This window comes from Elephas maximus, chromosome 19 (genome assembly GCF_024166365.1).
Source record: "Elephas maximus indicus isolate mEleMax1 chromosome 19, mEleMax1 primary haplotype, whole genome shotgun sequence".
In the NCBI taxonomy this organism is placed as follows: Eukaryota; Metazoa; Chordata; class Mammalia; order Proboscidea; family Elephantidae; genus Elephas; species Elephas maximus.
The window spans coordinates 71,072,075-71,086,713 of record NC_064837.1 but is presented as its reverse complement, the minus strand read 5'-3'; the positions used below and the strand labels follow the sequence as shown (position 1 = coordinate 71,086,713).

Sequence of the window (14,639 nt, the reverse complement as noted above, 5' to 3'; positions counted from 1 at the left end):
TATCATGCTTGGTAGACAAAAAACCAAAAACAAGCCCATTGCTGTCGAGCTGATTCCGACTCATAGCAACCCTATAGGACAGAATAGAACTGCCCCATAGGGTTTCCAAGGAGCGGCTGGTGAATATAAACTGCAGACATTTTGGTTAGCAGCCGAGCTCTTAAGCCACTGCGCCACCAGGGCTCCATGCTTGGTAGAGGGTCAGTGAAGAAGAGGAAGACCCTCAGTGAGATGGATTGCAACAAGATGGCTACAACAATGAGCTCGAACAAAGCAATGATTGTGAGGGTGGTGAAGGACCAGGCAGTGTTTCATTCTGTCGTACACATGGTCGCTATGAGTCCGATTGGCTTGAGGCACCTCATAACAACACTTCAGAAGGAGCCCCTGGCTGCTCTGTCACGGGTTGAGGCAGAGAGACCAATTGCAAGGCTCTGGCTGTCACCCATGCGAGAGGTGATGTGGCCGGAATGGTGGGGGAAGGTGGAGGGCTGGGCGCTCGGGGCACACTTTGAAGGCAGAGCCTGGAGGCTGTGAAAGAGTGTGGGATGTATGGATTAAAACTGCCCCTGCAGATAAGAGCAGATGGCCCCAGGGGAGCTCCTCTCTCACTTGTAATAGCCCAGCAGGGGGTCCAGGCTGCAGCCATCTTTACTTATGGGGGTGGGGGGAACTTGGGGTGTAATAGTCCGTCAGTGGATCCTGACTGGCAGGCACCTTATGGAGTGATAGGGGCTTGGGGGCTCTGTCCACTCTGCGGCCCTTCCGTCCCTGAGGCCTGAGCCCTGGGGTGTTGGTGAGCGGCTGGAGGAGGAACCCCACTCACTACAAACCATGGCCTGAGTGGCCCTCTTCTGGGCTACTTCTGTGGCGAGAGGTAGCCTGGGGCCACAGGTGGACTGTGGAGCTGGGAGGGTGGCCCTAGGTGGAGGGAGTGCGCGGCTCCTGTGGAACAGTTAACGGCTCTGCTGCCATGGATTTTGGTCTGAGCAGCCTGAAGTGAGAAGCTGTCACAGCTGAGTCTTGGGGGCAAGGGAGGAGGGTAGGTGAAGTTGGGAGATGGCAGGTGGGCAGGGTGAAGGTCGCAGGTCTAGAGGGAGCCCCCAGTGCACAGGTGCGTGGGGACCACCAGGTGGGGACTGAAGGTCGGGGGAAGAAGGGGACCATCCCAGGAGGCTGAGGGGAGCGTTCAGGGAGGCAGGAATTCAACACAGCACGGACTCTGGACTGTCCGGCCCATGTGTGGGTCCCGGGCAGCTGGGACACTGCTCAGTGACTGGGGAGGGGCCCTGTGGGGGTCTTCACGCCTGAGAGCAGGGTGCTGAGAGGTCAGGGGGGACCAGGGGCTGGCTGTGGGGACAGCCCTCTGCACAGGTGTCCCACACAATGGGGAGACCAAGGCTTACGTGGGTGCTAGCTACACAGGTGAGCGTGAGGGCATGGGGTGGGGGCTAGGGGCTGGGCCGTACCCACCACCCACCCTCCCATTTTCTGCCTACCCCCAGCCATCCCCACACACCCCGGCCCAGCTCTGCCCGCACCCACAGACACACAGTGTGCAGCAGCATTTAATGCAATTTTTCTTTCACTTTCCCAGACAAGCTGCCCCTGACCCCCGGCCTCCTCCTCAGGCTCGCCCCTGGGTGTCTACTCGGTACACATGACACAACAGTGACCCCGGGCCTTGGCCGGGCCAGGGCAGGCGCTGCTACTTCTTGGGAATTTTCTCCTTTTTGATCAAGTCAGAAAATTCTAGAGCAGGAGACAGGTTCTTAATAAACCACCCCAGCCTTGTGCTCCCCCAAACCCTGAGGTTCTTTAGCTCCTGGGGGGGTGCCATGTACCCTTTTATGGGAAGACCCCAAAGCCCAGAAGCCTGGACCCTGGTGGGGGACAGGAAGGACAGAACCAGCATCAACCCAGCATCAATAATGACAGGTCCCCCGTGCCCACCTGGCAGAGGTGAGAGTGAACCCCAATGGGGCTGGGGATGGGGCCTGTGGGGGACCCTTGGGGATTCCCACCAGACCTTCTGATGCAGGGGCTCCTGGGGTCACTCCTCCTTTCCCAGAGAGGAATCTGAGGCACAGAGAGACCGGTGACCGGAGTCCTTGGTGAACCCCTTGGCCAGGTTGTCCCACTGTAAAGCCTGTGGCCCCCTAGGGGTCTCCTGGCGTTTGGCAGGGCAGACACAGAGGCCCAGGGTTGCAGGATGGACCAGGCCTTGGCTGGGAAGGGGTGTCCGCAGAGACCCCTCTGAGTGCTATCCCTGGTGCCCCCGCCCGCCCTTTGCCCTCCAGGCCCTGCCAGCTGCTGGAGAGGGTGGAGGGGATGGAAAGGGGACCCAGGTCCCCAGGGCATTCGTGGAAAAGCCTCAGGGAGACCCCATGGGCTCCTCAAATTCCATTCCCTCTAGACGGCAGCCTTTTTCCTACATGCAGACCCCTCCCACTGGCTCCCACAGTGCCGCTCCCTGGGGACATAGCCATCTGCCCAGACTGCCCTCCTCCATGTACCCCTGCAGCTTCTCAGGTCCTGGTCCCTGTCTCCACACCCCCCTCCCCACCTGGCCTGCCCACTCTACCCCACCCCTCTCCTCTGCTCAGAAACTGTGACTCCCCTAGACCCCATGAGACACCCCACCACACTTAGCACCTCTGGGACTCAGTTTTCCCAGCTGTAAAATGGGAACAATGGCTGCAAGGACTCAGGGGAGCATGGGCCCAGCACAGCATGGGCTAGAGATGGGCACTTGATGGGGCTGACTGTGGGGGAGTGGGGAGAGGGGCCAAGGTCAGAGGCTGGGCAGGCCACGCCCAGGGCTGGGGTTCTGCCTGGCAGACTTCATCCCTGCCACTCCCACCTTCAAAGTTGATCCTCCCATCCGCATCTGTGTCAGCTGCTTGGATCACAGCCTCTGCCTCCTCATCCATCAGTGCGGCGGTTGGCACGCTCGCTGCTCGGGATGATGGACAGGATGTCCTGAGGCAAGGGTGGGCTCTGGTGAGGGCCACAGGAGCTGGGCCAGCCTGAGGGGCATCTGGCTGATGCCTAAGGTTTACAGATGGGTGGGAGATGAGACCTGGGGAGGTAAGGGCCAGCTGGAGGGACAGTGCTGTCCCTGAGCCCCTAGACCCTGTTTCCGGCCTGGCCGGTGCTGCCCGCCTTCCGAAAGGCCGGCTAGGGGCCCAAGGGAGGTCTGGGGCTGCTGGGGTGGGCTCTTGGTGGCCGAAGGGGCGGGGGCTGGCAGAGCCCTGGCCTTACGTGATCTCTTTCCACTCGATGAAACCGCTCTTGTCCTTGTCCAGCGTCTGGAAGGCCTTCCGAATGACAGCCTCCAGCTGCCCCGAGGTCTGGAACCCCCGCATGTACTCGAAGAACTTAAGGTAGATGAAGGATCCTAGGGCTAGGCAGGCTGGTCACCAGGGGCAACCCGTCTGGTGGACCCAGAAGTAGACCCTGGGAGGGCACAGCCAGGACCCCGGGGAGCTTGGCCCCCCCCACCCTGATCCTGCCGGCCTCCTCTCGGTCCCCCCTGCCAGCCCTGCTGGTCACAGCATCCTGTGCTGTCAGTCCCAGGAAAGATGTGGCCCCGCAGGGCTTCTGTCCATGGCTTCTCAGCACGGCTGTGCTGGGGGGATCCTATGCCAGGGGGCTGCTGTGCTGGAAGGGTGCTATGCCTGGGGTGGTGCTGTGCCAGGAGGGTGCTGTGCCTGGGGAGCTGTGTGTAGAAGGGGCTGCTGTGCTGGGGGTGTGCTGTCTGGAGTGGGGGTACTGTGCCAGGAGGGCGCTGTGCTAGGAGGGCTGTACCGTGGTATCTCATGTCCGTGGGCAGCAGCTCAATGTCCTTTTCTGACAAGGACATGCCCATGGCCAAGGCCATCTTCTTCATCTGGGAGAAGTCCTTGTCCATCTTGCCCCTGGGCATGGCCGGGAGTGAGGGGTCTGCCCAGGCCAGGTCTGGCCAGGAGTGAAGGGTGTGCCCAGGGCCAGGTCTGGCCAGGAGTGAGGGGTCTGCTCAGGCCAGGTCTGGCTGGGAGTGAGGGGTCTGCTCAGGGCAGGTCTGCCTGGGAGAAAGCCCCTCCCTGCCTGAGTAGGGGTCCCTGAGGGGCTGGAGCAGGACTGCAGGAGGGGTCATTGTCCCAGCCTCAATGGCCATCCTCTGCCTAGGACCCAAGAGGAAGGCAAAGCCTCAGGCCACCACCGGGATCCCTGACCTCCTCCTCTGTATCTTCATCCCCCTACCCTTGCTAGCTGGATCACCCTAGGGCCTTGTCCCCTTTTCTCAGAAGAGGAAATCAAAACCTAGAGATAGTCAATGCATGGCTCAGCCTGGTGAAGGTGGCAGCTTTCTGACCATGGAGAGGAATCCTCTCTGTCCTTTAAGGCCCATTGCAAAGCCACCTCCCCCCGGAAGCCTTCCTGGTTAACCTGAGGCACCGTCTCCTCATCCCCTGTCTGGGGGGCCTTGGCCTCACTCTCCTGGACCACAGGCTGGCCCCTGGCCACCATCCTGACTGGTGCTGACCCACCCCTGCCCTGTGGCAAGGTGTGCTGTATGCCACGTGTTTGCCCTGTGCCTGGGCGGCAAGGGTATGAGCTGCCCTGTGCTGAGTCTTTCTCAGACATTCTCCATCCCATCCCCTCTGCCCCTTGCTCAGTGGCAGGAGTGGGTCACTGTCCCCATTGGGGAGAGTGTTGGTGCTATGCCAGGATTCCGGCCTGCCTGCTGGGTGGGTAGGGGTCTGGGCACAGGGGGGCTGGCAGGCGGGTCAGGCCCTCCACAGAGACAGTGGTGTGTGACCGCCGGGCTCTCGGGTTGCATTTCCGGGGTGGGGGAGCTGAGGGGCGCCGGCAGAGCAGCTGTTTCGGAGCGGGAGGCAGCGGGGCCAGCGGCCACGAGGGGCTGCCGGGGCTGCTTGGCTCTCTTGAAAGTTCATGTGCTGGTGGCTGCTTCTGGAACACTCTCCCACCCATCAGGAGGGGCAGGCCCATGGGGTTAAAGGTTGCACCTCAGCTCTGACAGCCTGGAGAGCTGCTGGGCGCAGACCAGGCTGGCTCTGTCCTCCAGACCTGCCCTCCGGCCTGGGCAGCTCTGTGGCTTCTCTGAGCCTCCTTTCCTCACTGGGAAGTGGGGGAACCTACCCACCCTGCTTCCCATAGCGTCCTGTGAGGAGCCGTGAGGAGGAGGGGAGGGGAAGGCTTTGGATGCTGTGCTGGGCCTGCAGCGGGGTCTTCTGCCACCCCGACCTCACCACTAAGGGGAGTCCCACAGACAGAGGGGGTTGGGGAAGGGATAGGGACCAGCTGGGAGTGGCTGAGTGAAGACTCCTGATTGGAGATCTGATTCCCTGTCCTGGGGCCCCTCAGGTTCAGCCTCTCCCCAGCATCTCGGAGGAGGAATTCCCACCCTGCCTGCCTCTCAGAGCCCTGCCAGGCTCAGTGTCACCCCACTTTGTGGAGCAGGTACTGGCAGGGAGTCCTTGTCCTGTGTCCCACAGCTCTAGGCCTGCCCTGCTGTGCCCCACCTCTGGCCTCACTGGGGGTCTCGAGGTCAGAGGCCCCAATGTGCACCCCCCACGCCCCCACACAAAGGCAGGACCTGAGACAGAAACTGGAGAAGGAGGCAGGACCCTGGGCTGTTTATTTTTGTTTCCGCGTCTGAGCCTAGGACTGTTTCCTCAGGTCCCAGGGGCAAGCTGGGCTGGCCTGCGGAGGGGGGATGGCGGGGGGAGGCTACAAAGCTTTTACACAGCTCCCCTAGCCTGCCTTCCCCCAGCCTTCTGCAGGGTTTTCGGCCCCTGGGAGGGCCCTGCCCCTCCCCCCATGCACCACCCTCCACACCCACAGCTGGCCAGAGCTATAAGGCCAGGCTGAGACCCACCCCCCAGACAGCCACACACCCTTCAGGCCAGGGGGGCCCACTCAGACGCTTTCAGTCCATATTGCATCTACCAATGGGCACCATATTCTGGTAGGGGGGGAAGCCTGTGGGGGACCCCAGGTAGGGATGGGTTGGTGGAGGCAGGGGTCCCCTTGGGACTGGGGCTCAGTGCCACCACCCAGCCCACCACCTCCTGCCTCCACACAGAGCCCTTACAGTCCGCTTGCGGCCATCCTCCCCTCCCCAGCTGCGCCGCCCACAGAAGGGTCTTGCATGCTCCCTGCATGCGCTCACCCCATGGACCCGGGGCTCCCTTGGGGCTGATGGGAGCTGCCCTGCCCTGCCTCCTCCTGTCCTTCCCCCCAGGACCTACCCTGTCAGGTCTGGCCTCTGCTGGCTTCCCGCGAAGGCTTTGGGCAGATCGGGCTGGTGTGCTCAGAGGCCACCAGAGACTCTGCTTTTATACCTGCTGCCACAGCCTGTTTACAGTTCCAGGCTGCACCTGTCCAGCTACCCTCCTGGCCCTCCGCCTGGCACTGGCTGCCACCAGGGGCTCACTGGCACTTGGCGGGTCAACCCAGGCTGGGCAGATGACCAAGGCTGAGAGCCCCCTGGGCAGAGGGGGAGAAGTAGATGGCAGTGAGCCAGCACCAGGCCACCAGATGTCAGGACGTAGACACACTACCCTCATGACAACCCTGAAGCCAGTACCCCCATCAGGGTTGGGTTTAGGGTCTTGTCCAGGCCACATGGCTGGAAGCCAGGCAGAGCTGGGAGGCTGAGGCGGGGGGGTCCCAGCCCCAGGCAGCTCTACCTGCCGGAGACTGCTGCAGGCCTAACTCAGGAGCACAGCTCTGTAGGGCTGACGAGGCCCCCCACCGTGGCCAGGTTTGGGGGTTTAGGCCAGGTGGGGGGCACCAGCTTGGTGCCACCTGTAGGCTGAGGAGCGGGAGGCCTGGCTAATTCATGCAAGGACAGAGCTTTTCCAGGCCACATCCCTCTCCCGGATCACAGTGTGGCCCCTGGCTGCTGGAACACCGGGTGCTCCTCCTTCACCTTCTGCCCAGGGAGGGTGGCCTTCACCCTGTACTGTGCTGGTGGCTTGGGAGGACGGGCGTGTGGGTGGGGGTTGAGTGCATGGGGTGGTCACACTGGGGCCCACAGTGAGGCCAGGGGTGGGGTGGGCTGCACTCTGGACGGGGGCTGTGAACAGAGGGCCTGGGCTTTCTTTCTCTCCCTCTCTTTAAGTTGTGGTGAAGTACACATGACATAAAATTTGCCGTTTTAACCATCTGAAAGTGCATCATTCAGCGGGATTAACTGCACGCGCAACATTGTGCAACCAGCACCACTATCTATTTCCGGAACATTTTCATCACCCAAACGGAAACTCTGTGCCCCTTAAGCAATCGCTCCCATCCCCCGTCCCGCCTGCCGCTGGAAACCACTAATCTGTTTTCTGTCCCTGTGCGTTTGCTGTTCTAGACACTTCGTCTAAGTGGGATCACGCAACGTCTGTGCGTTTGTCCAGCTTCTTTCACTCAGTGTGGTGTCTTTCCGGTCCTGCCAGGGTGTAGCTGAGTGGTACTCCATGGTGCAGCTGAGTGGTACTTCATGGTGTAGCTGAGTGGTAGTCCACGGTGTAGCTGAGTGGTAGCCCACGGTGTAGCTGAGTGGTAGCCCATGGTGTAGCTGAGTGGTAGTCCATGTAAAAAAAAAAGTGATAATCCATGTTGTAGCTGAGTGGTACTCCATGGTGCAGCTGAGAGGTAGTTCATGGTGTAGCTGAGTGGTAGTCCACGGTGTAGCTGAGTGGTAGCCCACGGTGTAGCTGAGTGCTAGTCCACGGTATAGCTGAGTGGTAGTCCACGTTGTAGCTGAGTGGTAGTCCACGGTGTAGCTAAGTGGTGGCTCATGGTGTAGCTGAGTGATAATCCATGTTGTAGCTGTGTGGTAGTCCATGGTGTAGCTGAGTGGTAGTCCATGTAGCTGAGTGGTAGTCCATGGTGTAGCTGAGAGGTAGTTCATGGTGTAGCTGAGTGGTAGCCCATGGTGGGGCTGAGTGGTAGTCCATGGTGTAGCTGAGTGGTAGTCCATGGTGTAGCTGAGTGGTAGTCCATGGTGTACCTGAGTGGTAGTCCATGGTGTAGCTGAGTGGCCCTTTGCTGCAGGTAAGGGGCACAAGGAAGCACCAGTCCGGGGCTGGCAGGCCCGCCTTCCAACTGTGCACTTGGAGAGCTGTGTCACCACTCCTCGAATGGAGTTCCTATTGGAAACAAGGTGTGACCCCTGCATGCTGGCCTGGGGGAGGTGAGTGACTGCCCATGGAGATGGCTGGACAAGGCGTGTCACAGGGAGCAGTGGAAAACCTGGCCAGCCTCTCTCCCTCCCTGAGCCTCAAGGTCACTGGTGTCCCCAAGGTTGGCAGGGTCTCCCCATCGTGCAGGCTGACCGGTGGTCTAATGGGTTCTCCCTGTGGGTGCAGGCTGGCTGGGGGGTCTGAGCGGGGTTTCCCCATGGATGCAGGCTGGTCAGAAGTCTGAGCAGGGTCTCCGTGTGGGTGCAGGCTGGCTAGGAGATCCAAGTGAGGCCTCCCTGGGGGTGCAGGCTGGCCAGAGGTCCGAGCTGGATTTCCCCATAGGTGCAGGCTGGCCAGGGGTCTGAGCGGGGTCTCCCAGTGTTGCAGGCTGGCTGGGGGTCCAAGCAGCCAGTGGGAGACACTGGACACCCTGGGCCTCCTACTACAGCAGCTGGGACAGAGCAGCTTTCCTCCGTCCCTGGGTCACTGTGGGAGGCTGGGACACAGTGCCCTGCAACCAGGGGAGGAGAGGGAGGTCTCACCCAGGCCAGGATGGCTCCTGGGGCACAGGGAATGAGCGGGCATAAGGACCCCTACCAGGGCCAGCCCAGGTGTGTGTACCCTCACCAGGAGACCTTGGGACCTGGGTGGGGGTATGCACTGGAGTGCCCTCCGGGTGGTCTGCTGAAGGGAGCCACTTCTATGTGCATTTGTTTTCTGGGCCTGATACCCTTTCAGTCGGTGCTTGCTTGCCTTTTTTTTTCCCGATGTTTATTTATTTATTGTTTGCAACATGGAAGTAACTTGATTTTTTTTCTGGTAAATACAGACTATTTTTTATTGCATCACTTTTATGTGTGAAAACATGCACAACAAAACGTATGCCAATTCAACAGTTTCTACATGTATAATTCGGTGACACTGATTACATTCTTCAAGTTGTGCAACTGTTCCATACCATTTTTTATGTGAAGAAAATGTAGAAAAGGTGAAAAAAATATATCAATATGTCACCTTAATCATAATACCCAGAGGCCACCACTTAGAGGCAACAGACAGCACTTTCACAGTGTTGCCTCCCAGTAACGACCGTCGATGAACGCCGTGCAGCCCCAAACCCCCTATTTTCTGTTGTCTGACTTCTTCCACTCAACGTCATGCTTTGGAGGTTCATCCATGTTGTAGCATGTATTTTTACACAGGCTTCTGGTTTTTATATAGCACGGATACAACTACAGGGTCGCTATGAGGTGGAATCGACTCGACAGCGGCGGCTTTGGTTTTGGTGTTTTTGATACATCTTTGAGATCTCCTTTGTCTGTAAAATGTTTTCTTGTGTGGAACCTCAGCTCTCCATCAGTATAGCCTGTGAGCTGAGCATGTTCTGATAACTTCCTTGACTCACCACCTACTACCGGCCCGAGAAGGTTCCAGCATTTTTGTTGTCAGAGACGCAACAGCGCCTTTGTCCAAGGAGCCCCTCCCTTCCTTAGCTGCCTTCACAGGAGTGGGACAATGGGCTTCAAAGATAAGAAGGCTCCATGGTCCTGCCAAAGCTTTCTCTCAAAGGGCTTACCCTAAAGCTTCCAAACCCTGGCTGGGTGTCCCAGGCGCCCTGAGGGTGAGCAGGGCCCACTTCTGCTCTCCCACGAGCATCTGCAGATGGAAGAACACAATATGGTCCAGCCACACTATGGAGTATTATTCGGCCATAAAATGGAATGAAGCTGTAGACGCAGTGCAACGTGCACGAACCTTGACAACATTCTAAGTGAAAGAAGCCAGACACAAAAGGCTCCATATTGTACGATTTCACTTATGTGAGAAGTCCAGACAGGTAAAGCCACAGAGAGGGCACAGATTAGTGCTGCTGGGGGAAGAGAGGGGGGTGACCGCTAATGGGTGAGGGGCCCCCTTGAGGGCGATGACAATGCTTTGGAACAGGTAGCCCTGACGGCCGTGCAGCATTGTGAAAGCACTGAATCCCACTGAATTGTGCACTTAAAATGGCTATTATTTACAAAACGTTGCTGTCATAAAATCTATATAGCAAAACATTTGCCATTTTAACCTTTTTAAGTGTTGGATTCAGTGACGTTAATTACATTCAGAGTATTGTGCCGCCATCACCGCTACCCATCTCCAGAACTTTCCATCACCCCAAACAGTAAAACAGTGACTTTGTTATTACATGAGTTTCACCTCAATAATGTATGTATGTATGCAGATTAGGGAACAACACCTTTAATACAACATGAATAAAACCAAAATAACAAGCCGAGCAGCTCCCATGGGCCTATGGTATGGCCAGTCCCACACTCAGCATCCCCATGGAGGGAGGTGCTGCGGAACCTTCTGGGAGGCCACCCCTGCCTGGCAGCAGGATGAGTGGAGAGCTGGCGAAGGTTCTCAGGTTGGGGAGCGGGCGCGCCTCCTCCAGCGCTCCAGAAGCAGCACCTGCCTGGAGCTGACAGATGGCTGGTCCCCGCAGCCCCTCGGGTCTGATTTCTATTCAGAGTGTCCAAGTCCAGGTGCCCCCCCTCGCCCCCAGCCCTGGCCCTGCTCATTAGGCCTCCCCACTGGGCCAGCCTGGAGGGGTCCCGGGGCCACCTTGCAGCTCTGGTGCTGTTGTCATCCCCCTGCCCTGCCACGGCTGTCACTGCCCCTCGGGGAGGCTTGGGTCTCACCTGGCCTTGCGGGTAGGCATTGAGCCCTGGCAAGATCAACAGCTGGAGTGGGGGCTGGGTGGGGGCTGCCCAACCCCCTCCACTGCAGCCTTCTGCCCTCCCCATAAATGCAGCAGCCCAGGCCCCGCCCTCAGTGAGCATTAGAAATATAAGAGAGTCACTAGCTTTTAAGGTGCCCTTTTTATAAAGGACGAAGCTCTTTCCAGCCATGGTCTCCTCCCAGACTGGGCTGTATCCCCCTGGAGGTGGCTCTGGCCGGCTCTGAATACCTGTCACCCTCGCAGTGTGGGCACTCTTGGCAGGCAGCACCCTGCAGGGTACCTGGAGCCCAGCTGGCCCAGTCCCGAGGGTCTCTTGGCAAATGCCAGAACCCCCAGCCCTACCACATAGAGAGCAGCTGCAGGTGGGTGGGGCTGCCGGGGGAGGGGCTACTCTGAGACTGGGGGCTGAATCTCTACATTTTCGGGGGCTGACTCTCGACATATTCAGGTGGAGGCAGCCCCAACCCCGTGGCAGCTGCACCCCTCCCCACGCACACCCAGGCCAGGGTAGTGGGGAGCAACAAGGCCCCCACCCCACCCAGCCCAGAGGTTGAACACAGCAGGGGTTGGGTATGGGGCTGGGAGCCAGCTTGGGCCTGTCTTGCTGTGTGTGTGTTGGCCCCTTCTCTGTGCTTCAGTCTCTTCAACGGCTGTATGGAAGAGTGTCCGGCTCCCAGTGTTCCCTGTACTGGGACCAAGCCAGGGCAGTGGCTCGACATTTTCACCGTGGAGGAGTGGAGCACCCCAGAGAGGCTGCTAGAAGGCTGGATGGGCAGAACTGGGTGTCACCGGAGGTCCTAAGGGGAGCCTTGTCTCCATGAGCCTGGGGGCACTGGAGTTGTGTGGCAGAGAAGCCCAGGAAGTGACATCTCTGTGAACCTGGCCTTTGTGGGCAGAGGTGCGTCCTCCAGCCAGCCCCTGGGTGGTCACTCAGGTATGTGACACCCTGCATGGGCTGTGGGGGGCTCTGGAGCTATGTAGAGGATGGGAGGCTACATCTTCAGGGACCTCAATGCCCAGACGTGCAGGGGTAGACGGGATCTTGGACCAGCAGAGTGGGATGTCTCATGCACGCAGCACAGAGAGCTTTACTGCAGGGTCTGAGCCCCCAACTCCGAGAGGGAAGGACCAGACCTCAGGCCCCGAGGCAGAGCGGGGCATCCCACACACCCTGGCCTCCAGACCTCTCCAGCTCTGCCCTCCCTTGGCTGGAAGGCTCCGTGAAGGAGCAGGCTATGTTGCTGACTTGGCCTCGTTCATGCCATCCCAGGGTTGGGCTAGGGGTGGACCCAGAGGCCTTGGGCTCACGGGGACACTGAAAGGACCTATCATCTTTTCCCCTGGCTCCGGGACATGTGTGGTAAACCCCGACAGACACCCCCACCCCCCACCAATTCCAGCCTCCCGGCCTTCCTGCTCACCACCTCCCTGGTGCCCGGCCGCAGAGCAGAGGATGTGGGCCCAGCAAGCCGGCTAGGGGTAGAGGGGCCTTGGAGTGCAGCGAATCTCACACGGGATTCCCTGGGGGTGAGCGGCCCTCAGGGGGCAGATTCGCTCCAGAAAGCCCCACTCCGGCTCCCCGCTCTGCTGCAGGGGACATATCGTGTGTTTATGTGTGCGAGTGTGCTTGTGCGTGTGTGTGTGTCTATGTGAGTGACTATGCATGTGTGTGTTTCTCTGAGTCTGTGTGTGCCTGTACATGAGTGTGTCTGTGTGTGCCTAAGTCTGAGTCTACGTTTGTGTATATCTGTGCTTGTGCATTTCTCTGTGGGTGTGTCTGATTGTGAGTCTATATGTTTGGGTTTAAGTGTGTGAGTCTGTGGATCTTTGTGAGTGTGTCTGAGTGTGTCTCTGTGTCCTTGTATGCATGTCTGATTGTGTGTGTCTGTGTGTCTGTGCATGAGTCTATGTGTTTGTGTCTGTGTGTGTGTATCTGTGCACCTGTGTGCCTGATTGTGTCTGAGTGTGTGCGCATGTGTGTGCTCACAAACTGGTGACCCCTCTACCTTTGAAGGCCACCCTCACCGCTCACGGTCCTCTGACCCTGGTCACTGAATCTGGACTGCAGTGGGTGCAGAGGGTCCCCAAACCAGCCGTGACTTGGGGTCATGGTCATCTCTCCCTGCCTGTCCCCAAGGGTCCTCCCTGGCTGTGTCTGGGGCACCTCCTTGGTGGGCAGAGGCAAGACCCTCAATGTGGGTGTGGGAGGGGGAGTGACCCAGAGTGGGGAACCCCGCCCCTCTGCCCGCTCTCTCATTCTTCCCACTGGCACTTTCCTGGTCACAGGCCTCGTCCTGCCAGCTGTCCTCACTGGATGGGGGTCACCCGTATTATCCACACTGGGGCTCTGATGGCCTCTGTTCCTGGCCCCAGGCTGAGACTGGGCAGGGTGAGCTGGACAGACACCCTCTGAGTGCCAACACTACACCTCTCCTCAGTAGCTCCTTCTCCCTGGAGGGCAGAGCCCTGTGGAGCAGTGGCTTTGGCGGGAATGCCCACCCCACTCCACAGGCCACCCACAGCTGGGGACCCCAAGGTCTACAGGGAAAAGGAGGAGGCCCTTTCATTTGCCCACATGGAGATGGGACTTCCCACACACCCTTGTCCCTGCTGTCCCCTCGTCCAGGGACGTTGCTCTTTGCTCTCCGGAAAGTCTTTAGGGGTCTGCTCAGGGCTAAATGCCCCCTCCTCCCACTCCCACTAACCCTCACCCAGCTGGGCTCTGCAGGCTCTTCACTTATCTGCTCAGGGGTCCAGTCCAGTCTGCCTGGTGCAGGAGGTGTTCATTATGGGTTTATTGAGTGAATGAATGAAGTTACATAAACTCAACCCTCCAAGTCTCAACTACACTTTAACGTCCCCACCCACCCAAAGGTCAAAGGGACCCATGGTGGGAGGAGGGCAAAATGGCGCTGCGGAGGGAGGGAACACGTCCCTCCCCATTGCCAGCACCCCAAGCATCCTGCACTTTTTATTCCCAGACACCAGGTCCCCTTCTGCAGCAGCATAGCACCCCGCGGGGGCCGGCTTCTGCAAAAATATTCACGTCTCCACCTAGTAGGAACCGCCCAATGGAAGGGGGGGCGCCTGACCCCAGCCGCCTCTGAAATTTGCACCCCTCGTCGTGTGCCAGGCCTCCGTGCCCCCGCCGTGTGCCACCTGCCCCCCACCCCCGCGCATCTCCCTGCCCTCTCCGTTCCTCCTTCCCACCCCCACGCCCTCCGGGGGGCATTCCCGTTCTCCTTCCCCCACTGCAACGTCCCTCCTCCCGCCCCCCCACCACCCTCTTTTCTCATCCCCCCGCCCAGCACCCCGTGCCCTGTTCCCCGCTCCTTCTCCCTCCCAGCGGCTTCCCCTTGCCTTCCTCCCTCCCTTGCCCCCCTTCCCCCCCGCGTCCGTCCTCCCCAGCCGTCCCCCTTCCCCCCAGCCCTGTGCTCCCCGGCCTCCCCCCTCCCCCGCGCGCGCTCTCGCTGCCGGCTGCACCGGGCCCGCGCGCCGGGCCGGGAGCGGGGAGCGCGGGGTGCTGGCCGCTCGTCGCCGCAGCCCCATCGGCGCGGGCTCGGGCGCGGGCGGCTCGGCACCTGCGGCGGCCTGGGCGATGCGGCGGCGCGGGCCGGGGCCGCGGGCGTCCTGAGCCGCCGCCCGATGCCCGCCGCGCTACTGGCCCTGGCCATGTCGTCGTCCTTCTTCAACCCCAGCTTCGCCTTCAGCTCGCACTTCGACCCGGG

General features: G+C 59.8%; 2 protein-coding genes across 2 annotated transcripts in view; one reads left to right on the top strand and one right to left on the bottom strand.

Annotated features, from left to right (window-relative positions):
* Positions 1 to 1,708: 1,708 nt before the first annotated feature.
* On the bottom strand, positions 1,709 to 3,913 carry PVALEF (parvalbumin like EF-hand containing). Its single transcript, XM_049860141.1, is given in 5 exon segments — positions 1,709 to 1,752; positions 2,864 to 2,951; positions 2,953 to 2,981; positions 3,263 to 3,400; positions 3,811 to 3,913. Coding segments are annotated over 5 exon segments (402 nt in total).
* Positions 3,914 to 14,429: 10,516 nt separating this feature from the next.
* AATK (apoptosis associated tyrosine kinase) overlaps positions 14,430 to 14,639 on the top strand; it is a 37,686-nt gene continuing 37,476 nt past the window's right edge. The window contains exon 1 of the mRNA XM_049858810.1: positions 14,430 to 14,638. Within this exon, the coding sequence (XP_049714767.1) occupies positions 14,557 to 14,638 (82 nt within the window). The 5' untranslated portion in view covers positions 14,430 to 14,556. The remainder of the gene's footprint in view (position 14,639) is intronic.